Source organism: Ailuropoda melanoleuca, chromosome 2 (genome assembly GCF_002007445.2).
Source record: "Ailuropoda melanoleuca isolate Jingjing chromosome 2, ASM200744v2, whole genome shotgun sequence".
Lineage (NCBI taxonomy): Eukaryota > Metazoa > Chordata > Mammalia > Carnivora > Ursidae > Ailuropoda > Ailuropoda melanoleuca.
Genome location: NC_048219.1, coordinates 56,429,860 through 56,456,685, shown reverse-complemented (window position 1 = coordinate 56,456,685; position 26,826 = coordinate 56,429,860). Strand labels below are relative to the sequence as shown.

At 39.5% G+C, this 26,826-nt stretch overlaps 1 protein-coding gene across 1 annotated transcript in view; it reads left to right on the top strand.

Annotated features, from left to right (window-relative positions):
• Nucleotides 1-6,670, top strand: part of ZNHIT6 (zinc finger HIT-type containing 6) — a 54,029-nt gene extending 47,359 nt beyond the window's left edge. The window contains exons 9-10 of the mRNA XM_002919388.4: nucleotides 2,588-2,712; nucleotides 6,479-6,670. Coding sequence (XP_002919434.2) covers nucleotides 2,588-2,712; nucleotides 6,479-6,519 — 166 coding nt within the window. The 3' untranslated portion in view covers nucleotides 6,520-6,670. The remainder of the gene's footprint in view (nucleotides 1-2,587; nucleotides 2,713-6,478) is intronic.
• The last annotated feature ends 20,156 nt before the right edge of the window (nucleotides 6,671-26,826 follow it).

The following is a 26,826-nucleotide window of genomic DNA, read 5'->3' as shown; positions in this document are numbered from 1 at the left end:
TCATAATTTTCTTTTTAAATTTACGGGCAGATTTTAATGGTAGACTAAGAGTAACCACTAGTAGTAGAAAAATAAAGAAATTCAGGATTTCAACTAAAAGATTATCTAGTGAAGTCCAGCCTCTTTAACAGACTTGAAAGCTGAAGCCTAGAAGCTTACTGACACTCAATACTAATATTGCTATGATTAGAAGTTTGGAACATTTTAGGGTAAACACTAAATAAAATTCAGCGGTTCTAATGAAAACCATACAGCATACCAGATTTTCACTGTATTTGAATAAAGTATTTTAAAAATAATTCATTATAAGTTCTTATAAATCTTTGCATCCTAAGTGCTTTGTTAAAGTAGAAAGAAAAGTAAAAGGGCCTGCTACACACATGAAACAGGGACCAAAATTTTTTTTAATTAGACAAGTAATCATTGTAGTTTTAAGGTTGAAGTAATGTATAACTTATTACATGGTAATTTTTAAGTATCTCTAAATGTTCCTCTGCTGGGAACATATTTTATACTGTATCAGCAAGAATATTAGGCTTCCCGTTACCATATGGCTTTTGAAGAATTTTTTTTTAATTTAGCTTTGGAAATCTAGAGAAATCTAATGATTGAATATTATGAAAAGAAACAGATTACCGAAAATATTAAGTCTACACTGAAAATTATCAAAAACTGAAATAAGTAGAAAATATTCCCTTATTTGTGAAATGTCTCTTAATAGAAGTCTTATGATTCAGTTTAAATTCACAGAAGGTAAGTTACATCAAGTGATTGTAGGATACTATTTGAAAATTTCCTATTTGAGAATTCAAGTCTTATTTTCTCCTAAGAAAAATTTGGTTATATCCATTTTATATTTAACTTTAAGAGTTAACCTTTGATATCTAATTCAATCTCATTTCTCTCTTATGTATAATTACTGCTAACGTTAGAAAAAAAAAAGACACAGCTTATTTCAAAGGGAAATAATGTTTAAAAGATGTGAAGCATTTAATCCTTGAATGCTGGAACCACTTTTCAAGTATTGTAAGCACATCTGTGTTACATTACACAGGGAAAAGACTATGCATTCCGTGGCCTATGGGCACTAGGGTGGCTGGTTTAGGAAAACTGAGTATTTTGCATTTCATGTTTTTTTTTTTTAACATAAAAAAATGTCTGTGATTCTAAAATGAAGAATTGAATTCCAGGGGTGGGGAATGTAGTCAGGCAAACATAAGTTAAGTACAGTTCTCCACTTGCCATCTACTTCTGAAAAAAATCAGTTTCTATAGTGGGTTTGTCTTTGCATTTTGTTAAGCACTTTTTTCCCCCCTTATTTGAAAAGTATTCCATGGAACAAACTTAAAGAGAAATCACTACACCGGGAGTTCTTCATAAGTGCACTGCATGTCTCAGTCAACTGCGAGTTACGGTACAAATAATCTATTACTAATTAGGAAATAGCAAAGTTTGCAAATGATTTACACTTAACAAAATTACAGCAGATTCTAATGTATTCCAGTGATAACCTCAGTCTTGATCACTTGTATCCAGTATGCTTTCCTGAGTGGGAGGGAAAAGGATGGAGTTAGAGCTATCAGTCTGGGTATCCCTTAGGATGTGTATTTTTGCATGTGAAGATCATCTGTCATTGGTGGAGATGGAAGAAAAAAGTTGGAGAATTATGACTACACTGGTGGACATGTTCTCAACTTTTTTCCTCTTTAACGTGACATGATATTCACATGCCAACACATTCCCATATGCAACTCTTAGTGAGCTAGATGAAATTCCACCTCTTTCTCTGCTACCCCAGAAAGCAAGCAAGGGGAGAATGTTAGGGGAATGCATCTTTAATCAACTCAAAAAAAAAAAAAACCCCTTTGTTTAAGTAATGACTTAAGAGTTTCATACCTTAAGGAACATTAGCATCTAATTACCTATGACACATTTGACAGCTACATCATGATACCATGACTTATAAACTATGCATTCCTTGAATTTTGTGTTTTAGCCTCATCTAGAAACTCAACCCTGTTTTATTTTTGTTTTTTTTTTTACTTCAAAATAAAGGAAGGCCAAATTTAATTGTATGGCAATGTAAATTTCTGGAAACTGCTTATAATTAGAATTAACTTTTTACGAAAGTATTTGTAGCCAGTTATTTTAACACCATATATTACTGGAAATTATCATGGGATAGTGTTTTGTTTTTCTTTTAAGGCTCAAACTAAATATATTTGAGGAATTTGAGTTTTGAACTAGTCATTGCCCGTTCCAAGAAGAATTCATGGCACATTAAACCGTAGATATTGTATAAAAGTTAGTCTTTATTCCTTAATCTGAAAATGACTTGTTCTCAAGCTTTTCTAATGTCAGAGTATTTGATATGCTCTTGATTTAGCTTTAGAACCTGTATTAATAGCACTTTTACATGGTTTTCTTAGAGGTATTAAACTTACTATATTATAAGGAAATAACTATTGAATTAATGTCATTAACATTTAAAAAATTTTTAATATAAGGGCCTCTGATATATTTTATTTATTAGTAACTTTGAATGTGAAGGGTGTTTTTAGTTTTGTTTTGCTTTTTTTATTGTAAGGTATTATGAACTGGATCCTTACAAAAGTCTCCGTGACAATTTGAGGAACAAAGTGATCATTGAGTATCCAACATTACATGTGGTATTGAAAGAATCCAGTCATGACATGGAAGTTCTTCACCAAGGTAAACGTAAATTTGTTCCTGTAATGCTTAGAATAACTCTAGTGAACTTGAGCAATTACATGACTGTCTTTATTTTTTATATATTTGTTTTCCCCCTGTATTTACATGCTTAACTGAATTTGCTCTACAGCTAGCTATAGTTAATGTAAAAAACCAGATGAATGAGCTGCTGATTCTGTCGTGTTTGAGAGCACATAATTTACAATATCAATTTAAAATGGACAAGTTTGAATGGCTATAAAACGACATTCTTTGCCTTTTAGGAGTTCTACATGTTTTTGTCTTTTTTCAAGCTAATAGCCTTTAAGTAACAGTCTGTCCAATATCAGGTAAATTTACTCTCTAGTTAAAACTCTTTCTTTAGAGATTCCTAAAATGAGGGATTATAAAACATTTTTCGTATCTTACCTTATAGAAAGGGATAATGTTTGAAAGGACGTCATGTTTAAAATTTGGACTGTGTTTAGAATAAGCTAATGCCATTGATTTGACCTTTATCTCCTTTTTTTAAACGCACTGGTTTTATTTTCCTTGATGTTTGTTTCTTTGGCTGTATTCCTTGTCATTTTAATGATTCTTTAAAAGTAGATAATTGTCCCTCTTTGATGAGTGGCAGAATTGGAAGTATTAAAACTGAAAATGGTATATGTATAAGTTTAGTCTCTAAAATGGCTTATCCATATTTCCAACTTACTTAGAGTAAGCTACTTGTATTTCTGAATGCAAATTCTAGAAGATGAATAAAATTCAGAAATTACTTTTTAAAAGGGAGAGAGATGACTCAGCTCAAAACCATTAGATACCACTTTCAGCTAAGAATAATAGTTACAGGCCACATTTCATTGTAACAGTCTCTGGAGGACGAGTGAATCCTTGGATTGGATTGAAATCTATTTTTTAAATAATATTACTTGAAACATGTGGTTACATTTTATTGTTACACCAGTAGTATAGGCTGAAATAGGCAGTAACCTTTGTTCTAAGGTGTTCTCTTACATGTGTATAATAGGTTTTTTTCTTGGCAAAAGTGAATAGGAGAAATTTTTTTTTTCAAAGTGGCCAAAATTTTGTCAGCATCACAATTTGAAAGTAGAATTTTAGCTAGCAAACGTGAAATTTCTAATAATTGGTTATGGGCCTCCAAAACCTTAGATTAATTCTTGACTTTACATTTTTCACAATTTGAGAATGTCTGATTTTATTTTCTCAAATTACAAGTGTGCTCTAAGTGACCAGTTTTGCTTTTTTTTTTTTTTTAAGCTATGTAAAACCTTACTTTTTCCTTAATATAATTCACATAGTTCTCTAAACGTTGGTTTCAGGGAAAGTTGTTTAGTAATGTGGGTTACTAGCCAGGGCAAACATGTCTGTGTAAATAAACAGAGCACACACAGCTCGTCTTTCACCTTGTTGAGGAATGCACACTGAAGGAAGGCTTCCTGTAATGAAGCAAAATGAAAAGGCTACTTTTGTAATGTACTTGGAACTTGATTAAGTAAAATTTGCTATTTTTTGGTGGGTGTATGATATTTGACTTATTTACAGGAAGACAAGTGACTAGTGCTTTCAGGATACAGGATCATTTAGAGCTGCTGCGGCAAAAAACTAAAGAGGGCCTGACAGGATCTTAGGGACCGTACCAGTGTTGTCACATCATAAATATACTCACTTTAAAATAATGCCGGGTCTTTTGTACATGCATTTCTTTGAGCTTCAAGGTATCTGTTTCTTTGTACATTCTCATAGCTTTGGATATTCTGCGGGGTGGTCCCTTAATGCAGGAGGAGGGTTATATAAGAACAGGGCATTTTCTTTGGAAAGCCTTGAAATTCCTTCTCTCTCCGGAGGCAAAAATGTTGGATTTTGATCTTGAGTTCATAGCACAAGGTGTCTCTCTTCTAGTTTGGGAAAAATGTGTTTCTGGGCTGGCATTCAGTAGTTTTCACACTCGATCATTGTTATAATGTTTGCTATGGTTGTAGATTGCCATAATTTCTTTTCAGAAGTCTGCCAGTATCGATGGGCAATAGGCAAGTTTTGTTTGTTTGCTTTTTAAGGAATGTAAAAGGTTGACTATAAAAGATTGAGCAGTTAAGGTAGCCCACTAGATTGAAAATGTGGAGTTCTGGTCACCCATCTTGTATCAGTCCAGTGGGAAGTGCTCAGAATGGTGTTACTTGCTTCACAGTTCCCTATTTGCCAAAGTTAGCCAGTAAATTTAAATGTTAAGAGCACGCTGCTTTTCAGTCTTAAGAAAAAAAGAATGGAGTGCAATAAAAAGAAAACAGGCCACTTCAGGAAGCAAAGAAAGAGAAGCGGTTCCCCAAACTGCAGTAGTTCAAAGCCCCATTAATTTAAAAATATCAGCAAAACGTATTTCCCTGTTGTTCTAAGATAACTCCAATAGAAAGTGTCTCTGCCTTTTGAAAAGGAATCCAACCCAAAACTGATGACTTCAATTAGTGAAAGTACATACAGCATAGGAGCTACTCATGCATTAGTCTCTCATTGGGCTAATATATCCTTTCATCCATTCTCCCTCCCTCTCTCCTCCCCTCATTCTTCCTTACCCCCCTTTCTCTTCCTGTCTTTCACTGTGTGACATATTGGGATGGGGGTGGGGGGATGGATCTCAGGCACAAGAACACACATGTAAACTTCACAGTGCAATAGGTACTATAATAAAATGTGTATAAATTGCAAAGAAAGCCAGAGGAGAAACAACTGACTTGTATTATCATGGAGGTACTTGAAGAATGCTGCTAGAGTTTATAAAACTCCCCAAGGGTCAGGACTATATCTTGGATTGAACCTGTTTCAGTACTTTACTCATAAAAAGGATTCAGTAAACATTTTGGTTGATGGGACAATCTTAAATCTCAGTACCATCAACAAAACCCAAGGAACTTGGCAGTTGAATATGAGGCAAGATCTAGGTTTATGATTCTAGCGTCAGCTCTTATTAAGCTGTGGGCCCTTGAGCATTTACTCTGCCTCTGAGCTTTATTTCCCTCACTACACAATGGAAATAAGTGGCTATAAGCCTGAAGCAAAATAATCTGTATTTTAACTGTAATTTTCATAGTGTTTTAATATATTATTTCCTTTTAGCTTCACTTTAGCAATGAAATCGAGCTGTTACTCTTTTTGACTTGCATTCATATTGATTCAGCAACAAGCTACACTGGGAGGTTAGATACAGGGAGGAAAGATCTAGTCTCTCTCCTTACGGAACTCTCAGCTTAGTAAGTGATTCACAGTCTTGCTTACTGTAGTCAGGACAGCTCCTTTAAAGGAGCTCCATTTCTGCTCTGAGTTATCTTTCCTATGAAAGGAAGGAGCCGATTAGCTAGTCTTCTCTCAGCCCACATTCACTCAGCATACACTGACCCTCAATTTTAAGTTTAAAAAAAAAATTATGGAAAAATTTATTCCAACCACATTTGGCCAGCCTACGTGATAATAGTGGTCTTTTCAGTGGTACGAATATGGGATCATAACCACACTGTGAAGTGACCATTCCCAAGTCTTCCACAGAGTCAAGAAGGATGTTTCCTCACAAAATAAAATTGCCACTCTCAGACATCGTTTCTTTATTGTGGCCAGAACTGTATATCCCGCCTGCCTGGAACATGACATGGTTTGTCTGTCCCCATGAGCAGTGCTGTTGGTATGCATCAGAAGGGAGGAGAGAAAAAGGAAAAACAGAACAAGCTAAACAGAAACAGTATAAACACTTGAATGTATGTTTACTTATTTTTTTCAGGGAGAAGTGAATCTACCAAGAACATTGGCAATGAAAATTGAGCACTTCTTCTGGAGGAAGAAGGCGAAAATTCCCAGACAATTGCAGAGGACTGACTATGCATTGACTAGCTGTTGGATGACTGGGATATTGTCAGTGGGTGGTTGAAATTTGTTGTTTCTCTGAGTAATTAAACAATCTAAAAATATTTTTGAAAAAGGTGTGTTTTCTAGCCTCTTGGATTGATTTATAAGGCCCTTATTCCTAGTAATAACCCTTTTTCTGCACCTGACCAGCATAATGCTTATTTTAGTTAGGCCCAGGATTTTAATACGCTTAATTCCATAGGCTGAAAACACTTTTTGTTTGTTAGTTTGATGCAAGACCAAGCCCAAGGATCACCTGTGTTAGCCACAAAGTTGGCAGTCTCATTAGTGGAACCTCACTAAACATAAAGGCCGTGTGACACACCATGTAGCCACAGGAGGACTGATCCATCAGTTGCCCATTCTTGCCTTTCGGGTTTATTTGTAACTTATCCTCTTGAGATGACCAAGTGGGTCTTTTTTACTTGGGTATCATCTAGTACAGTGTCACATGTAAGGGATAAATAAATAGTATTACTTCTTATATTCAGTTCACAAAATCACTGGCTTCTCATTGTTTGAACCATCAGTGCTCACAAATTTGGCTCTCCTTGTTTGCACAGTGAGCTGTGTCTTATTATGAATTCTGTGCCTTTTATCCTGTTCCCGTTCCACTCTCCTCATTACCACACAGGGGTGTTGTGATGAGCAGTTTTATGCTGTTTTGAAACATCCAGCAATAACTAAAGAAAGAAACACTTGGAACTCTTCAAAGTGTTACTGGAATGTATATGTGCATTTATGTATATACATGGCTTAATTTATACCTTATGGCAGCTCTGTATACATTATGATCTCACATATTGAAATTAAAGTTTCCTAGTTTTATTGGAATTTATACAGTTATGAAATTGCAATATGGCTATAAAAGAGTAAAAGATTATTACATCTGTGTTGCATCTGTGTACTTAATGGTTAAGAAAACAATGATAAAATGGGAAATTGGTGAATTCATTTTTAGTTTATAATTGGAATAAGTTTTAGACCAAAAGGAAGCCAGAGGCATTAATTAAAGAGGCTTGGGAAAAATAGAAATATGAACTAATAATGAGAGGATGAGCATAGGAGAAACTTGTAGAACACAAATATATATGTAACCTGGGGGTCAAAACTGGAGAAGCGAATCCAAAGATAATAATGCCACAAAGACCCTTAGTGTAAAAGTAATAGTGGAACTGTGACTCATAGAAAATAAGCCTTGCAATTTGAGAAATAGGTACACTTCCGAAAGCAACTTCAGGAATCTGACTCATACAGTGAAAGGTTTGTGTAGAATTAGGTTTTTCACAGTATTTCTGGGGAGACAAATAAATGGGATTTCAAAGGATTCGTATTTAATCTAAAAGTGAAATTTGTTTTCTCAACACAGACAAGAAATAGGATGAATTGAATCAAATGTGTCACAGCATTGTTAGTGGGAAAAGTGGGATAAAGTACACACCAGGAGCATATGATCTGAATAGCAGGATGGAGAGCAATTTCCTGATAGTGAAATCTGTTATGACATAGTCTGGTTTCCAAAGAAAGTATTGAGTTCCATGTCTCCTAGAATTTAAATGAAAACTGGACGACCGAAGGATTTATCCTGTACTTGCCCCTGCCTAGGAGGAAAACGAAAGCAGAAGAACATCTGCACCATCCAGTGCATCTTTGCCATCCCTATAGTCTAAACTTCTATCAGATTTTACAATTATAGACTCTTCCTTAGGAAGGAATTTGGCATAGTTCCCTTAAATATAACTATCAGCTCATTTGATTAATATACATATTTATTCCCACAGGATTTGCAATAAGCATGTTTGAGTGAATAACTATGACAACTGCTTGGAGGGGGTGAAGTGGAAATGATTCACTGAGAGCCCTAGAAGTCTGTAGTAGTAAAACTTAATTTCTTTTTTTTTTTGAGGCCCTCTCCATTTGGATTCTTGACAAATTCGGATGAATAAACAAACTTCCTGACCCATGTTAAGTTCAACATCCTGCATTTTGTTCACGAATCACATTTGAAAAGGAGGAAAGCTTCACCTGGCCTTCTTTATTTTTTAAACAATGATTTCAAAGGCAAGGTAGGCCTTTCATAATTGCTAATTATTATATATGGAATTAATAGCCATAAATTATAGTAAACAAAGCTTGCACCTGTTCATATTATAAATAGGAGTTAAAGAGAGTTAGTATAATAGATATTTAAGATTCCAAAGTGTAGTTGAGCCAATTTGTTTCCCTGTAGCAAGCAGTACAATTCAGGTTTCACGGTGTATAGTGAAATGTTAAACACCTAGGTCTAATGCCAACAATTTTCTTTATACATTTGGTTTAATGTGGTTGACATATACAGTGTGTTATACCTGATTTCATATTAGTCATTAAGTTTTAAGTAAAGATACCTAGTCTGCTCTTATTTAATCATATACTACTGTGTTAAAATTTATTTTCAAGTAGATATTGTACACTTTTGATTATTAACCAATTGTTCTTCATTTGCAAGTAACAGAAATTCAACTCAGGCTAGTGTAAACATGAGTGGCAACTTATCGGCTCATATACAGGGAAGTCCAGGCATGACTTGGTCCAAACACCCTAGGAAGCCATCTTTCCATCTCTCATACTTAGCTCTGATTTGTGTTTCCTGGGTTGGTTTTCTCTTTCAGGCCGACTTTCTCTATGGGGAGGGAGGCAGTGAGGTGAGAATGGTAGATGGCAGCCATTGACAGTGTCAGCTTATGCCATCATAACCAAAGCATGGCAGCAAGTTATGTAAAATTTGGGAAAGAACTTTGATTTTGCTCACATTCGATCACATTCCATTCCTGATCTGATCCAGAGAGGAGATACCCCGGAGGAAGGGGAAATTATGAGAAAAACGAAGAGGGTAGGGAATAGGAGAGGCAAGACAGTTACTGAGAATACAAAACTGACAGATGTTCATTGCACCCTCTTTGAGTTTGTGTATCAAGAGTTTTCTGATTTGAAATAACATAAGGAGTAAAATTCAAAACTAACCTGTAAACCCTCATTGGCTTTAACTAGAGATTTTAATTCCTACTTGATGCCAGTGCAGCTTTGAGTTGCCGTTATAGACTTGTAAAAAACACTTTTCGTTTGCGTTTGACTTTGTGTTGCTGCTGGTTTCATCACATGCACATAGCACCAGTCCATTGCCATCACAGTTTTGGAAACTTCGAGTTTCATCAACATTTGAGAAATTTTGGTATTGAAATTAGAGTTGTACTGGAGGAAAATACTTTAAAAAATGAACACTACTTAAATAAAAATAGGCCCTTAAATAAATTTTGGGGGGTCTTCGCTACAAAGTGTTTCCTCTCAACTTTGGTCAATGAAAGCTATCTAAAGTATGTGTGCATATGTTCTTTAAAATGAACTGTAATGTAAACATTTCCCATATTGGAGTGTGGCAGACTGCTTATTTTGAACTTCATAACCAAATACATCCTTTAGCTTTTGCTGAGCTACTACACAAATCTATTGCTGGTTTTCTTTCTTGCTGCATAAAGTACCAAAACCCTTACCCTTTATGACTTGGCCCCAACCTCCTAGTTTTGCAGCCTCCTCCCTCCTTCTCTCTTTCCCTCCTTCCCTCCCTTCCTCCCCTTTCTTTTTCCACCGTTGACTCAGTCACAGGAAACAACGTAGAGGCTATTATATAGATACTTCAGGTTTTTTTCCCTCTAATGTGCCTTTCTTCTCATTCATTGTCTCTCCATGAACATATTGTACCTATTCTCTGAGACATGGCTTGAGCGGCAATAGTTGTGATCCCTGCGTGTAGAACTCATAGTTATGTTCACACTGAACGTGTCTCCTGATTATCTGATGCTAATGCCATACTGGTTATTAAATGTGTTTAATATCATACCAATAATAAGAGTAATAGCTAACATGTATTAATAGCTTACAAAATACCAAGCATTATTCTAAGCACTTTATATACTTGGATCAACATTTAAGATTTCTCACAACAGTCCAGTGAAGTAGATGTGACAGTAAAACCCCACAGTAAGTGGGGTTCAGAACAAAAATTCAGTAATGTGAAATGGATTTGCATTGTTGCAGGCTGAAAGATAGGATAGGCTGAGTTGGTACAACTAACTGTCCAAGAATTCCAAGTGTCTAACTGTAGAGTCCCAAGTCCATTCTCTAGTTTGGCACCACGTGGTGGCACATGTCCACCCAGGCTGAAATGTCGATGGGACAATTCTGAGTCAGTCCTATATCTGACTTGTATTTCTAGGATAACAGAGTGGGTCCAGCAATCTCCCAGATAGTTGATGCCTGTTTCATCATCCTTATCTGAGATTAACCCACCTCCTGCTTCCCCACTTCCTGAGACAGCCTGCCATTTCTTTCCCCAGCTTCACCTCCCCTCTCATATTCCTCGCCTTCACCAAGAGTTAAGAATTTGAGCCCACCTGCCACTTGTGAACAGGAGCTAGATGGAGAATGGAAATGATCGTGTTGGCAGCATCACTGACTGGATTTACCTTCAATCCATTTTACAGATGAAAAACCTAAGCATAGAGGTTAAAGCTTATTCTGAGGTCAAATTGCTAAATGCTAAGTGATGGAGCTTGAATATTTTCCTTCTCTTGATTCCTCTCTGTACCTGGCATTACCTTTCTTCCTGTCTATGTAATTACTGGTGAAATTCTTCTAGTCTTAAAGGCCAAATCTATGGTTGATACTTGCATGAGAACAGAAGCAGTTCCTGGCATGCAGTAGCCCTCACGAAAGATTGGGCATTGAGATAAGGTGGGAGGAGTAGGAAACCTCTCTAGGTTGAAAGATTTTATAAAAAGTTTTAATTTATATAGATGGATATCTTTCAATCTATAGCAAACCCCCTGACTGATAGGTTAATGTTAATAGCTAAAAACCTAGAACTTAGCATGATCTAGGCACCATTGTAAACAAAACTATCAGTCATTGAATCCTCACAATCCTTTGAGTTAAGTACTGCTGTGTTTCTTTGAACCTACAATGTCGTCAGTATAAGATGCACATTTTATGTAACACTAAGAAGAAATTGCTGCCAGTTAAATTAATGACATAATGCTTTTTAGAAACTCAATTCAGGGGCGCCTGGGTGGCTCATTAAGCGCCTGCCTTTGGCTCAGGGCATGATCCCAGGGTTCTGGGATCGAGCCCCACATCGGGCTCCATGCTCTTCTGGGAGCCTGCTTCTCCTCTCCCACTCCCCCTGCTTTGTGTTCCCTCTCTCACTGGCTGTCTCTCTGTCAAATAAGTAAATGAAATCTTTAAAAAATATATAAGAATAAATAAAAAAATAAAAACTCAATTTAGACTTTATACTTTACATAGAGAGCTGTTTTAGTCATTTTATTTCAACAAATCTAACACTCCATCAATTTGTAAGACATACCATTTTGTATACCACCAGGAACAAAAAACAGAGCTTAATTGTGTGACACATCCTGACTTGAGATGGTAAAATATGAAATAATCGTGCAGAATTGATGTAATATGGAATTGAGACAAGTTTTTATATCACTCTGTATGCATATAAAAAGAAAAGTGAATTTCACTGTAAAAGGCATTCCGAAAGCTTCCCATCAATCAGGACAGTGATTTGTGGACCCAAATACTGAAAGGCTGCAGTTGTCCACTCTTGCCACCAGAAACAGCCAAGTCCATGTACGCACAAGCAGTGACAACTACATCGCGACTGTGGCCTGGCCAAAAGCAATTTCACAACTAAAGATTTCAGAGATGTTAAAATGTGGGCTCGAGAGTCCCTTGAGTACAGTACCATCATCGCCCTTTTGTAGGATACAGGAGAGAAACTGAGCTGCAGGTCAGTCACATGGAGAGTAAAGAGGTGAGCCCAGATTCAAACCAAGGCCAGTTGGGCTTCAGAAGTCACGTTCCTAACCTACATAATCTCCTGAACGGGCTTGATCTGGGTCATCCAGCGACATTATTTTTTGGAAAAGGACAGTTTCTTTACAGTTTGTGAAACTGCTTTGCTTGGAGGTTTTTCTCTTCGGTGATGGACAGCAGGCTGAGTTTCTCTTAGTATGTTTAGTTCCTATCGGGTATTTCATCCATGGTACTCACATATTTCACTGGTTTGGGCATAAAAACTTCAGTCGCTTCAGTTTGTTTGAAAGCAGCTGTTAATGCTAATGCCGGTTTCTTTCAGTGGATTCCAGGGTGTTAGTCTCAAGTCTGTTTTACTGGCCATAATGAATTGTGTACTGCCGATTTGAGCACCACTCGAAGCATTTGCAGCAGACCTCAGGGCACGTGGCTCTCCAGGACTCCCTGGGGAAGGGGCCCAAGGGGAAAGGACATAAGGATGCAGAGACAACTGTTAATGATTGTCACGTCACAGGAGGAACTTGTGCTGGGCATGCTGGTGACCTCAGCTGAGAGCTATTGAGCATTGTCTCTGGCCAGGACAGGCTTGGGGAGTCAGGCTGGGGGCGGTTAGGACAACCCCATGGGAGGAAATATCATTTCAGGACCTGTTGGGAATCAGGAATGGCTGTAGAAGTGGAAATGGGGTGGTTGGAGGAAACCCATGAAAAGACCAGAGCAGACAAATGAAAGGCCTTGTAAACAGGGAAATGTGAGTTTTAATTCTTAGTTCCATAGAACTAAAGCCACTTCTCATGCTCTAAACTATATAACCAAGGAGAGAAGTACATTAAACCACTTGATTTTTAAAAGGAGAATTTTCTGTCTCCCTGGGGTACATAATGAAGGGACTATCGAATGGTGGTTTTGCTTTTAGCTTCAGAAAGACTTCCCTTCTCCCAGGTTTCTGCTAAGCACTCAAAATTATTTTTACTATGAGAAGAGACTGTCACACAACACCTCTTGGTATCATGATTTCTTTTGGCTCCTTGAACAGTTGATTCTAGTTGAAGTCCATGTGGTATAAATCTGTGTTGCAAAGACAGTCCCAAAAGCCCACTAACGTCTTAGTTTTCCTAGAGCCCTGTGGTCCTACTCTTGACTGCTGCTCTGTGTTCCTAAAGAAAAACAGTAGGGTCCAACCTCTGGGTTTGGAAGTTTTGGTGGCTGGTTAACCAGATGCTGTGATGCTATGCTTTCGGGCCCCCATCATTACAGAAGAGACAGCAGCTTTTTCCATGTTCCTGACAGATTGGAAGGTGTTTTTTCACATTCTCTGCTTCAGATCTCTTCCCTGGAAAGGTTGGTCAGTTGTTCAGCCAACGTCTTTGGCCTCAGCAGCGAGTGCAACATAGAAGCCTGTAAATAGTTTCTGCCACATTTGGACCCTCACAAACAAAACTTCTAAGCATTGGAAATGGAAAACCTGGGGTGCTGAGAAGAGCCAGGTGAGAGCGGGCATCCAGTCTCCCCCGGAACGAATTCATGGGACTTGTAAGAAGGAAGCCAGTGTTTGTGGCTGACCTGTGTGTGGACAGTCAAAGGGAAAACATGATCCAGAGGTTCTTTTCTCACTTTTCTAAGTGGCAAGGGGAGCAGTTGTGAGGTTTGGCTTGGTTTTCTTTCTGAGCAATCAGATTCTCTTTTTCCTAGCAAACTTGGGTGCCCCTTAGGAGTGAGAGGGCAAGCACATTATTTTGCAGCTTGTATCACACATCAAAAAGTCCTTGATTTGGAATTCTGTAATTTAGCCCACCCGGAAGTACTTCATTATCATCTGCAATCTCCTACAGTCCCATTTTGTCTTTCTCCAAAGAGTAGTAAGGAATCTAGAAAGCTGAGGCCAAGTGATGGTACCATATGGATTGTATTAAAAGGTATAGTAAAAATCTGTTGTTTGTTCCCCAACATCCATCCCCCTTCTTTCTGGTAACCATACCTTGAGTTCCCCTGGGGAACTACCAGCTCCCCTTTGTTCTCAGCCTTCTGGTTTAGATGGGATTAAGCCCAACCCTAGCTCCTGGGTGGGTTTTCATCAGCCTAAACAGATCAGAATATCCCACTCCTGTGACCACATGTTTGGTTCCAACTGTGCAGGTGGCCTAAGCTGTGCAGTCTGAGGGAGCCACAAAATAGGCAGGGCATGGACTCTCCCCTGCTGTAAAAAATGTAAAGCTAAAAAGTGGGTTAGCCTGTTTTGCTACTGTAAGGAGACCCAGCCTGAAGTCAAGCCATTTATCCCCATGGAGTGTTCAGTTGCACTCGCCAATGCATTCCTTTTCTTTTTCCTTATTCAAGTATTTGTAACGGATTTTCTGTCAACTATATCAGAATTTGAAACCAGGAAATGAAGTGTGGCAAGTTATAGGCCCTTGACTATGGAATTGGCTGAATCAAGATCGTGAAGAGAGCCTCTGTCCCAGACTAGAGTGTTAGTAGGGACGACATTGGTCCATAAAGGGAAAATAATCTTTACTTTCCCTTTAAGGACATTTTATGGCAGTTGCACACAGCATTTCTGTGCATCCCATTTATAGAACTCAGCCATGTGGCCACACCTACTTACTTACAAGGAAACCGAAGAGAGTCTTGATGCTGGGTGGCAATGTGATTGGCTAAAAGTTGTGGATCTCCTCTAAGGAGGAGAATTAAATGGGTATTGGAGGACAAGGAATAGTCTTTACTGTAGTTGATCATTAGCAATTCTTGCTTTGTGGTACTGGGATAGTTGGTTTTTCCATTGTCTAATGTGTTTTGGGACCTTCAATTCATATGTCTCCCTGGGCTGCAAAATTAAGAGACTTGGACAAAAAGTTCAGGCTGTAGGATGGATTGATTATAAGTTGAAGCCTTTGTAAATCTTATAAGAAAGAGAGATTTACTTTGAAACTAACACCTCTAAAAACCAAGAAAGCATAAAATAGAGCCTTGCTATAAGAAATGGTTCCTGCTTGTGAGGGGTAGTCCCAAGTAGACTGAGTGCAGTAGTCTGGATCCTTGACTGAATGGGAAAGCCAGATTGCTTCCTACAGTTAAGTTAGTTCGAGCAAAATAAGGGAGAAGGGAAAGATTGGGACCTGGAATAAGTGTGATCTCCCAACTGTCTTCTAGAATCCTCTTTTTATACCCTTCCCAGCCTGTCCAAAGGGACATCCTTGCCTTTTGAAAAGATGCCACTGGTGTACAGCCCACTGGCAAAGGGACGGTAGCTGTTCCTCCCCTCTGTAGGTCATTGCTTTGTATTGCCCCCAGACAGAGGCCAATATGGAAGCAGAAGCCCTTAATTATAACCATCCAAACTTGTGCTCTAAATGAAAAGCTATTGTAATCAACTAGATCTCTATTTTTATTACATAATCCATGGAATTGACCAGTGTGTCAGGGTTCTCAAAACAGAACCAAAAGGGTATATATATATATAAAGAGAAATAGACTTATTATTTTTTCTCATCTTTTTAAAAAATTTTTTATTTAAATTCAGTTAGCCAACTTATAGTACATCATTAGTTTCAGGTGTAGTGTTCAGTAATTTATCAGTTGCATTTAACATCCAGTAGTCATCACATCACGTGCTGTCCTTTATGCCCAATCACCCCCCGCACCTTCCCTCCAGCAACCCTGTTTGTTTCCATAGTTAAGAGTCTCTTATGGTTTTTCTCCCTCTCTAATGACTTCCCGTTCTGTTTTCCCTCCCTTCCCTATGGTCCTCTGCCCTGTTTATGTTCCACGTATGAGTGAAACCATACGATAATTGTCTCTCTGATTGACTTATTTCACTCAGTATAATACCCTCCAGTTCAAAATAGATTTATTATACAGAATTGGCTTATGTGATTATGGAGTCTGACAATTCCAGATCTGCAAGGTGAGACAGCAAGCTAGAAACCCAGGAGAGCTGATGTTTCAGTTCAAGTCTGAAGGAATGTCCTAGTTCAAAGGTAGTCAAGGAAGAGGAATTCTTACTCTGGAGAGAGTCCACCTTTTTGTTCTTTTCAGGCCTTCAGTTGATTGGCTATGACTCACCTACATTGGGAGAGCAATCTGCTCTACTCAGTCTTCTAATTTAAATGTTAATCTCATCTACAATACCCTCACAGAAACATCTAGGATAATTTTTGCCCAAATATCTGGGCAGTACATAGCCCGGTCAAGTTAACACATAAAATTAAACATCACAACCAAAAACACACAGATGGGAGCCAACTCAAGTCATGAGGTGGCTGTGTGGCTCAGTCAGTTAAGCATCTGCCTTCAGCTCAGGTCACAATCCCAGGGGCCAAGGATCCAGTCCGTGTCGGGCTCCCTGCTCTACAGCGAGTCTGCTCGCCCTCCGCTCCTCCCCCCACTCGTTCTCTCTCTCTCTTGCTCTCTCACTCTCAAATAATATCTTTAAAAAAAAAAAAAGTCATGAGGGATTTATAATACAGAAAAATCCCCAATGACAAAAATGATTGCCCAACCCCAGAATCAGTCCTCAGAGCCCCATCCCCCACCACTCATACACTCTAGTGTTAAACCAACAGCAGTGACTGCTAAAGCTGTATGGTCTTCTGCAGAGGTTGGACAAGGGAGATCCTCTTGGAGAGTGAAATTGAGGCAACACCAGACCTTCACTTCACTGCAAGATAGGGAGTCTTCGCCATTTCTGTCCAGAAAGACTGTAATATGTGTGAGGACTGATGGCCACTGGATGTTTCACATTCTCCCCTCTGCAACTGGGAATTTTTATTGCAGTTCCATTTTCTCTGTCCTATTATATATAGGGTGTGGTTAATTAAACTTACTATTTACCCACAGATCACTGAACCATGAAGAGTTACTTGACATGATTTGCACGTTGACATAAATATTGGACTTGGATCTATCTTTAGTAACTGGATGAATTTTTATATTATCTCCCTTTGGGAAGGGAATGTGGCCTGTATGTTTGGAAGCTGTGGGATGATGTTAGGTGGCCAGAGAGTTTGGACTATCCAACATTGCTTTGTCCTTCTATCTAATACTCCACATTTCCTTTGAGAGCTACTTGTCCTCATTCTCAGCTGTATGGTTTGGCTGCGATTGATACCCCTCTCCCCATTCCACCCTCTCAGCCAAAGTAATTGGTTCAGGAACGGGCATGTCAATCTCTTCCAGGGTGAGCCTCTGGATTTTCACTAGGAATGCTAGAACTCCATCTCTCTTCCTCATTGGGCTAACATACATGGGGATACGTACCCATATACGGTGCCCCAGGGGGAGGCAGCCTGAGAATCAAACTAGATGTGGAGTTGAGAGATGATCCTAGTAACATTTTCCTGTCATTCTGCAGTCCTTCTGGCATGCTTTCTTTCCTCTCATCTGCAACTGCAGCAGTAACAATTTCCCAAGTGATAGAGAGAATGTGAGGAAGTTCAAATGAGCGCCTCCTGTTAGTGGTTTTTTCATCTTTTCCAAACAGCTTTCCTCTGTGGTCACCTCCAACATGTGTGATTCAAGTCTGCAGAACCATAGAATCTTAGCATCTAACACCCAAAAGGATCATAGAGATCAGCTAGTCCAGGGCCTCCCAAGGTGCCTCAGGAGGTAAGCAAAATGATTTTTAGGTGATTCATGAATATTTTTTTATTTTCATAAATATAATTATTATGATGAATCCTAGTAAAATATAACTAGCACTTTCACATCAAACTTGTGTTTTCACAGGTTTTATGTGATGCTTTTACTGAAGGGGAAATTGAAGCTTTGAGAGATTAATGGCTTTTTTAGGGATTGCCCAGATGGTGAATGAAGGCTGAGAGATATTAAGTGTGGAATCTGGTAACTGGGAGGGATCCTGAAGATCAGGGAGTCACTTCCACACCCTCACCCATCTCCAGTGTCAGAATTCCCTCCACAGCATCTCTCACAAATGGTCATTCAGCCTCTATTTGAATATCCCCACAGATGGGAAGCTTATCACCATTTAAGGCAGCACATTGCAGTTCTGAGAGTTAGAAAATTCTCCCTTACACTGCACCCAAATCAGCCCCTTGCAATTTCTTTCCATTTGGTTCCAGTTCTTCCCTCTGAATTCACTCCCCACCTTTAAACATTCAAGTCAGTTACTCTGCGCCCCCCTCCACTTCTCCCTCAACACATACACGTGCACGCATACATGTGTGCACACACACACGTGCACGCACACACATATATTTCATGCAATGTGGCTTTATTGTTATTACACCTGTGTGTCTAGAACATGACTTCCTATTTATGCAGCAAAGACTAAACCCAAGTAATCCACCCTTTGTCCTAGACCACATGTTTCTCTTGAGGAAGCCTGAGATTACCACATCCCATGGCTGACCACTGAATGACAGCATCCATCTTCTTTTTTAGCCATCATTCCATAGTCAACAGGCTGACTGACGGAACCTCAGTTCATGATTTGTAATTATTTCTTACTCCTTTCCATTCCCAGTTGAGGGTTTTGTTTTGTTGTTTTTGTTTTTGTTTTTTAAGATCTTGATCTATCAGCAATTCTGTTAAATCTGGGAATACTGGAGTGCCTGGGTGGCTCAGTTGGTTAAACATCTGCCTTCGGCTCAGGTCATGATCTCAGGGTCCTGTGATCGGGTCCCACATTGGGCTCCTGCTCAGTGGGGAGTCTGCTTCTTCCTGTCCCTCTGCCCCCCGCCCTGCTCCTGTGCTGGCTCACTCTCTCAAATAAATAAATAAATAAAAATTTTTAAATAAACAAATAAAGGAATACAAGAGCATGAGGGCTTCCCTTGAAACTTAACAAAAGTAGTTTCAGGATACATAAAAATGTAGTGAATGAATAAAATGATAAACTTACAGAACCTAGTATCTAAGAGATCATGTAGACTGAAAACATTAATGGGTTTAACACAGATTAATGAGTGATAAAAAGGTATTTAGAAGATTATTCAACCTTTTTAATACAGTGTCCTAGCCTTGCCTATGTAATGTCCATGCTGGTCAATATCAGAGGCAGAAAATTTAGTTATAGTAGTCAAAGGTCTCAACATGGAATTTCTTACTAGTTTTATTTCCCTGCTACAGAAATAAAACTATTTTTGCCCCTGGAGCCAGTCTCATACTGATTAAAGGAACTGGTTTGGGAGTTAAATAGAACTGAGTTCAAACTATGACTCTGTGATTTACTAGTTGTATAGCCTCTTGCAAGCTATACAGCCCCTTTGAGCCTCAATTAACCAAAGAAACAATATGGTACCCATTTCAGGCTTATAAGAATTATACAAGGTGTGTGTGTGTGTAGCATCTGGCACATAGACATTGAGTGTACTGTGACTATGGTTGTTTCTAAATCTATTGATACACAAAATAATAAGAAAAATTGAAAATAAAAATTAGTGCATGAAGAATGGAGCTATCCATCATGACCTGGTATACTTTGCTTTGGTCAGTTTCTGTCCTGAAGCATGTCAGTCAGGATACTCTGTTAATTTGGTGAAGAAAATTCCTAACTCTCCTAGGGCTTCCATGTTGGAAGGAGTAGAGCTTTGAAAGGTTCAGGGAGCAACTTTGATGAAGGAGCCAGTAGAAGCCAGCTAGAGCTGTTTCCTTCACCAGTGGGCTAAACACAGTGCTATCTGGAAGGCACAGGGGTGTCTCCTCTGATAAGGAGGCCATTCACCCTGAGTCTCACCTCTAGAGCTTTGAGGGACTAAAAGACTTAGTGCAGAGACAAAAAAAAAAAAAAAGCAAAAAACGGGTTGTTTCTCTCCCAATGTTTGTTTTTGTTTTTTTTTTTTTTTTTCACCCTGGGATTTGCCATTCTACCTGAACACAGTTTTGAATCTAAGAAGTTACTGGATGCATATGTCTGGGCAGGCACAGGCTTCTAAGGATTGTGCTTTCAAACACTGGCAGGGCTTACCAGAGTTGGCGAGGGTAGCCTCATCTGATCTGAGGATTATTGTCAGGCAGGAGGGTTTTAAAAATTTAAATCCCGGTTTTTTTAACATGCAGGAAAACACCTGGCTTCCTACCCTGTGAAATAAATGGCTTCAGTTGGCTTCCTTGTTTTTTTTTTAAAGAGTTTTTAGATGTAGTTTTTTTTTTTTTCCTTCATCAACAAAAGAACAGTCAGTGCCTAGCTATCCATCTACTGGCCCCACTGTTAAGACTTGCAAAGGCTCCCAGATTTATACCTTCTGGTGACCCCATGGTTTACACCAAGTCCCCCACTCGCTGCCTTTCCTTTAGCATTCAGTGCTGCCTTCTTGAGACAGGAGTACAAACAGACTCTTGGAAGTTTTACGGTATTTAAGTAGTCATTTCTCTCTAGATATTCAAAGCTGGGTGTGCGTGTGTGTGTGCGCGCGTGCACAGGGGTGCATTTTGCCTTTTGCCACATTGGTGGTTGTGTTTCTTTTCCATTTGCACAAGGTCACATTCAGAGTTCTTCCTCCCCAGAGGGGAGGTTGCACATTCGTCACTTAATCTTCCTCTCATTTCCTTCTGCTAGGATCACATAGCCCTTCCTGAGGTATTACCGTTTTTCCATTTCTTCTTTGCTCCCTCCTTTCTTTTAATAACTCTGGGAGACAGGGAGGCACCTTGTAAAGTTAATTTCCTCTGAAGCGTTCAAAGTGAAGGCATCTCTCAGCCCAGACACCACCACCCCTCTCCACCCCTCAGCGACGACGCACTCCCCTCCTCAAAGCCTTAGTCACCCTGGGTTGTGCCCGCCGCCCAGGACTCTCCATGCCGGGCTTCGTCTCAGGGGCACAGTGAACTGCTCTGTCTGGTGACTCTTTGGTCTGGGTGTGGGGACCCTAATTGGGAAGAATCTCCCCATTTATTTGCTCTCTTCCCTCCTCCCCTTATTCACTTCCTCACTGCACTCCCTCTTCCCCTTCACTGCTTTCTGCTTCTCTCTGGTACTTTCAGGACTCAGGGGCTGGCTGGCTGGCTGCCTGTCCCGGGGATGGCATTTCCTCTTCAAAGGTCTGTGGCCTCCGCCACCCAGCTCTACCAGGCACACAAGCCTTGGAATTGCTTTGGCTTTGCTGCCCGCCTGCCTACTTGGAAGGCAAGGGCAGTGTTTTAAACACCCCTTTGGTTTCTTGGGGTGAAGCTTTCCTCAGTCCTGTTTTATTTATGTGAACATGATCTGTGGCTTTTGAATGTTTGCTTTTGAATGTTTGTGTTAATGGACTAAACTGAAAGCGTTTCCTCTTACCGGAGAGAGGACCGGCACACAGCTGGGGGCCAGGCCGCTCAACTCGGGTGAAACTGTCCCAAGAGGAACAAGTTACCAGCCAAGGAAGTCTGGAGGCTCCAAGAGGAATTCACTGAGGCCTTCACGGGCAGCCTTGGTCAGAGCTGGGATCATGAACTAGGCCGCAAGGCTCAAGCAATTCCTTGGATTAACAGGGAGGGCTAAACTGGAGACACCTGTATTTTTGCAAAAATGTTTTTTAAATTGTGCATATATTTACCAAAACTCTGTGTGGTTTCCAACAGCTTAGGTGTCTGATCTTTCGCCCATATTCCCAGCCTTCTGGGTCTCTCCTGGCAATCTTAAGAACTCCATCTTGATCCCTGAATCATCTGTCTGTAGGTGAGCTGTCATCTGAAAGTATAGCACAATCCTAGCTCAGCCTACTAATGTGCTTCCAGTGTATTTCATTTCTCTTCTCTCTTTCTGGTACCTCAGACAGGAAGAAGCAAAGACCCAAAGGATCCAGCAAATGCAGTTTTTCCATATCCAGTGACTAGATAACCTAGCACTGAAGTGAGGGAGAGAGACAGGAGAGGAGCAACTGGGACCACACTGTGTGGAGGGAATGCCATCCTCAAATTTGCCATGAGGACCAAAGAATAGAGTAGAAGGCAGGGGCTCAGTCAGGGCTGGGCTCTCCTCAAGGGTGGACCCCCCCCCGCCCGTCCCACCACCACCAATCTATAGCCTGTATAGCCCTGGGTCCAATGGCCCTGGAAATATGTAAGCCCTTGAACCAAAGGTAGGGGACCTACCCGGACAATTTGTGTGAGAATATGGGCATGATGAGGGATACCTCTTTCTCTAAACAAGATGGAACAGAACAGAACTAGTTAAGACTCTACAGGCTGAAGCTAATGGTGGATTCACCAGGACTGTTGCCTAACTTACTAATCTCAAATGAAGGAGCTGGCTATTGTTACAGCCTATAGAATAAACTGTGACAGAGAAGACCTGATGTGGGGCTCCACAGGATACAGAAGTTACAGTTCTTGAGGCAGAATACTCCAGGGTTTCTTATTTAAACTATGAGTTCAATGTTGGTGACCCTCTCTGTTCAATTTATACCTTCTCCTTGGGCACAGTCTTCTAATTCCTTGGCTTCGTGCCCACTGATAACTCCATATTTTGAATCTCTCTACTGAACCTGAGACCAGACACCTAACTTACATGAGAATCACATATGTACTCAGTGTGACCCACAGCTAATCTATCCTTTTCTTCACCTGCCTCTAACCAGCTCCTCCTGGGCTACCCATTGTCATCACCAGTCATCTAGTTGCTCATACCAGAAATACCAGAGTTATCTTTGTCTCTTTCCTATAACACTTTAATCACCTAATCCTGTTCATTGTGCCTCCTAAATATCTCTTTATTCTGTGCATATCTCTGTATTCTTTGGGCACCAGACTAGTCCAGGCTACTATCTTTTCTTTTCTAGCTACCTAACTGGTCCTCTGTCTGGTGTGTTGGCTTCTGTTCTTCTCCCTTGGAGTCCACTCTGTCTACATACCATTTAGAATGGTGCATCTGAAGTACAATCTGATCATGTTTCTTGCCTGCCCAAAACCTTTGAGTAACTTTCTGTTGCTTTTCAGATAAAGTCCAAAGTCCAAATTCCAACCTTGCTTACTCTTTCCAGCCTCATCTGTTACCAGGGCAGAGACCATGGCTTTCCATTTCATTGCTGTTCCCTCAGCATCTAGAACAATGTCTAGCAGAAGGTTGCTCTCTATAAATAGTGGTTGCATGGATGAATAAATGAATAAACAGAATTTCAGTGCATTTAAGAATAACTAAGGAGAAAGGAGAATGAGGGAAGACCAATATTAAAACCTCTCAAGGGACGCCTGGGTGGCTCAGTTGTTTAAGCATCTGCCTTTGGCTCAGGTCATGATCCCAGGATCCTGGGATCCAGCCCCACATGGGGCTTCCTGCTCAGCAGGGAGCCTCAGGAAGCCCGCTTCTTCCTCTACCTGCCACTCCCCCTGCTTGTGCTCTCTCTCTTTCTCTGACAAATAAATAAATAAAATAAATAAATAAATAAATAAATAAATAAATAAAATCTTTTTTAAAAAAAGAAAGAAAGAAAAAACCCTCTCAGGATTTTTGTTCATATTCTAAGACTTAAGTATTTTAATCCCAGAGCTAGAAAAGTGGGAAGTTCTTGAACAAGCATTGCACAAAATGTAACAAATAGGATGGTCTCCATTTTTCTTCCCCACAGGTTCCCCTTCTGGATGTGAGGAGCATGCTGTCTGTCAAATTATCTATATGACTGTGGGGACTGGGCAGGTTTACAAGGTGAAGAGAAGAAATGGCAATTGTAAAGTTGAGTGTAAAGGATAGTTTGGTTGGTTTTCAGCTAAGGAGCATCCATTTCATTTCCTAAGGGTACTTCAGTTTCCTTTTGAAGAAGGATCTCTTTCCTGTTGGGTTTGATTAAGAGCCTGCCCTTCCTTGAGGCCCAAGTTAAGCCAATAAAATGCTTTCTTCCTAGAATTAGACTCTTGAGGGTGCCTGGGTGGCTCAGTCAGTTAAGCATCTGACTCTTGATTTTGGCCCAAGTTAAGCCAATAAAATGCTTTCTTCCTAGAATTAGACTCTTGGGGGTGCCTGGGTGGCTCAATCGGTTAAGCATCTGACTCTTGATTCAGGTCATGATCTTGGGGTCATAAGGTCAAGCCCCACGTCATGCTCCGTGCTGAGTGTGAAGCCCTGCTTGAGATACTTTTTCTCCCTCTGCCCCTTACCCTGTTCGCATGCTCTCTCTCTCTCTCTCAAAAAAAAAAAGAGAGAGAGAGAGACTTGAGCACAGAGATCAAGAAACTTAAAACATTTGCTATTTGGAGGTGACCTTCCAGCCATACCATGCCTGCTGTGAGACCACCATGGTGTTCCTGGGGCCCAGTCATCAATTAATTAACTCAATAGGGAGCTCCCAGTAGTTGTCTAATATGTTTCTTTCTCCATAACTTGGTCAGAGTTGTTTCTGTTACATATAACTGTTAGTGTGATAATGGTGGTACAAGGGAACATTATCAGAATACATTTCTGACATCTTTTAATGCTTTGGACCAAAGCCATTAAATGAATCCAAGAATAAACACCAGGTACAATTTGACCTTAGGAGTTCAATTATGATTGACTGTCCTGACATGGAAATGTGTAACATTCACATGTGGATCTTCGTAGGGATCAATAGCTCAAAATATCACTGTTTTGGTGGTCATCTGTATCAAAAAGAAACCAAAATCACACTTTCAGCTTTTTCTTTCATTGTAGCCATAGTAAAAAGAAGGACTAAAAATTATGATCAGCCTTACTACTGGCCAAAGACAAATTAAAATAAGTACTGTGCTCTTGTCAGTTCTGCCAAAATTTAAAAACTGGCACTCTCCATTGTTGATGAGAATGTGAACAAAGGGTACTCTTTCATAGTTGGTAGAAGTGCAAATTGGTCAATCTTCCTGGAAGGCAATTTGGCAGTGCCTATCAAAATTTAACACATGCATACCCTTGATCCAGCAGTTCTCCTTAAAAAGAAAAACAGCAAAAGGATGCAAATATAAGAATGTTCATTGTGACATTAATTTGTACTATCAAAATATTAGAAACAACTTAAATGTTCCTTAATAGGCTGAATATATTATGGTATAGTTTTACTGATTTATGATTCATTCAGGAGTCATTAGAAAAAATGTGGTTGATAAGTAATAGAAGTAGAATCCACAATATTTTAATGAGTGTAAAAAACAAGTTACAGAATAATGTGAATAAAAAATTCTTTTAAAAAACACAAAGCTATACATAAATTTAGTGAATATATGTATATATATGTAAATATGTCTAAATGTACACAGAAAAGTTACAGAAGTATCCATACTGAACAGTTATTGCTGGTTACTCTTGATGAATGGGGAGAACAATGGAATGGGAAAGTTTGATTTTTTTATTTTGTATCTTTGGTATTACTTGAATTTTTATTGCCTTTGTGTTACCTTTGTAATTTAAAAAAGTTGAATAACTTCGGTAATTTAAAAAAAGAACAAAAAATGAATAAAAACTACTAAAATGTAAAGAAATAATCAAAAACCAGAGAAAGTAACCTTTCCAGAGGTTTTGACCCACTTGTCTAGACAGGTGGAAGCTGAGGGACCAGCTATACCCAGGCAACAGCCAAGTTTCTGTAAGAGAACCACCCAGCAGGCCAGAGGAGCACCTCCTGGAAGCTTTACCCTGGGCTGGGTGGAAATCACCCTCTACAGGAATTAGAATTGCGTATTTGATTGTTTTTATTGGCTCTGCCCTTCTTACCTTGAATACCTCCTTCTTTTGTTCATGAACATTTAATTTGTCATCTTGTTTATGGCTGAAGCAAGATTCCTGTCTATCTAATGAACTTAATGATTCTGACGTGAGTGTCTAACAGACAGTAATTAGAACCTCTTTGGCTCATTGGGATGGCATAATACCACCAGGTGCCTGCTTTTCATGCTGCCTTGTTTGGGCAGAAAATTTATTTATTTGTATTCTACTTTATTCCGAAACACATTGTAGGTCAAATACACTGTTTTGTTTTTAAATCAGAAAATGGTGAATGAAAGAAAAATAAGGGTATAAAAACAAGATTAAGCCAACAGTGAAGTTACCACACAGGCTACATGCTTACCCAAAGTTTTATGTACTTAATTTGGTTCTAAGTTTCCTAGTAGCCAATGTAAAGTGGACATGATCAGGTGCAGAATTTTTTTTTTCAAAGATTTTATTTATTTATTTATTTATTTGACAGAGAGACAGCCAGCGAGAGAGGGAACACAAGCAGGGGGAGCGGGAGAGGAAGAAGCAGGCTCCCAGCAGAGCAGGGAGCCCGATGCAGGGCTCGATCCCAGGACCCTGGGATCACGCCCTGAGCCGAAGGCAGATGCTTAACGACTAAGCCACCGAGGTGCCCCTCAGGTGCAGAATTAAAGTGATAGTCTTGGTTTTCCTGAGCAGTGAAAAAGGACAGATTCTCAGTGAGGATGGATATATACATATACATACATATACATACATGGGGAGGGGGGCAGTGCTGAGAAGGAAAGTGT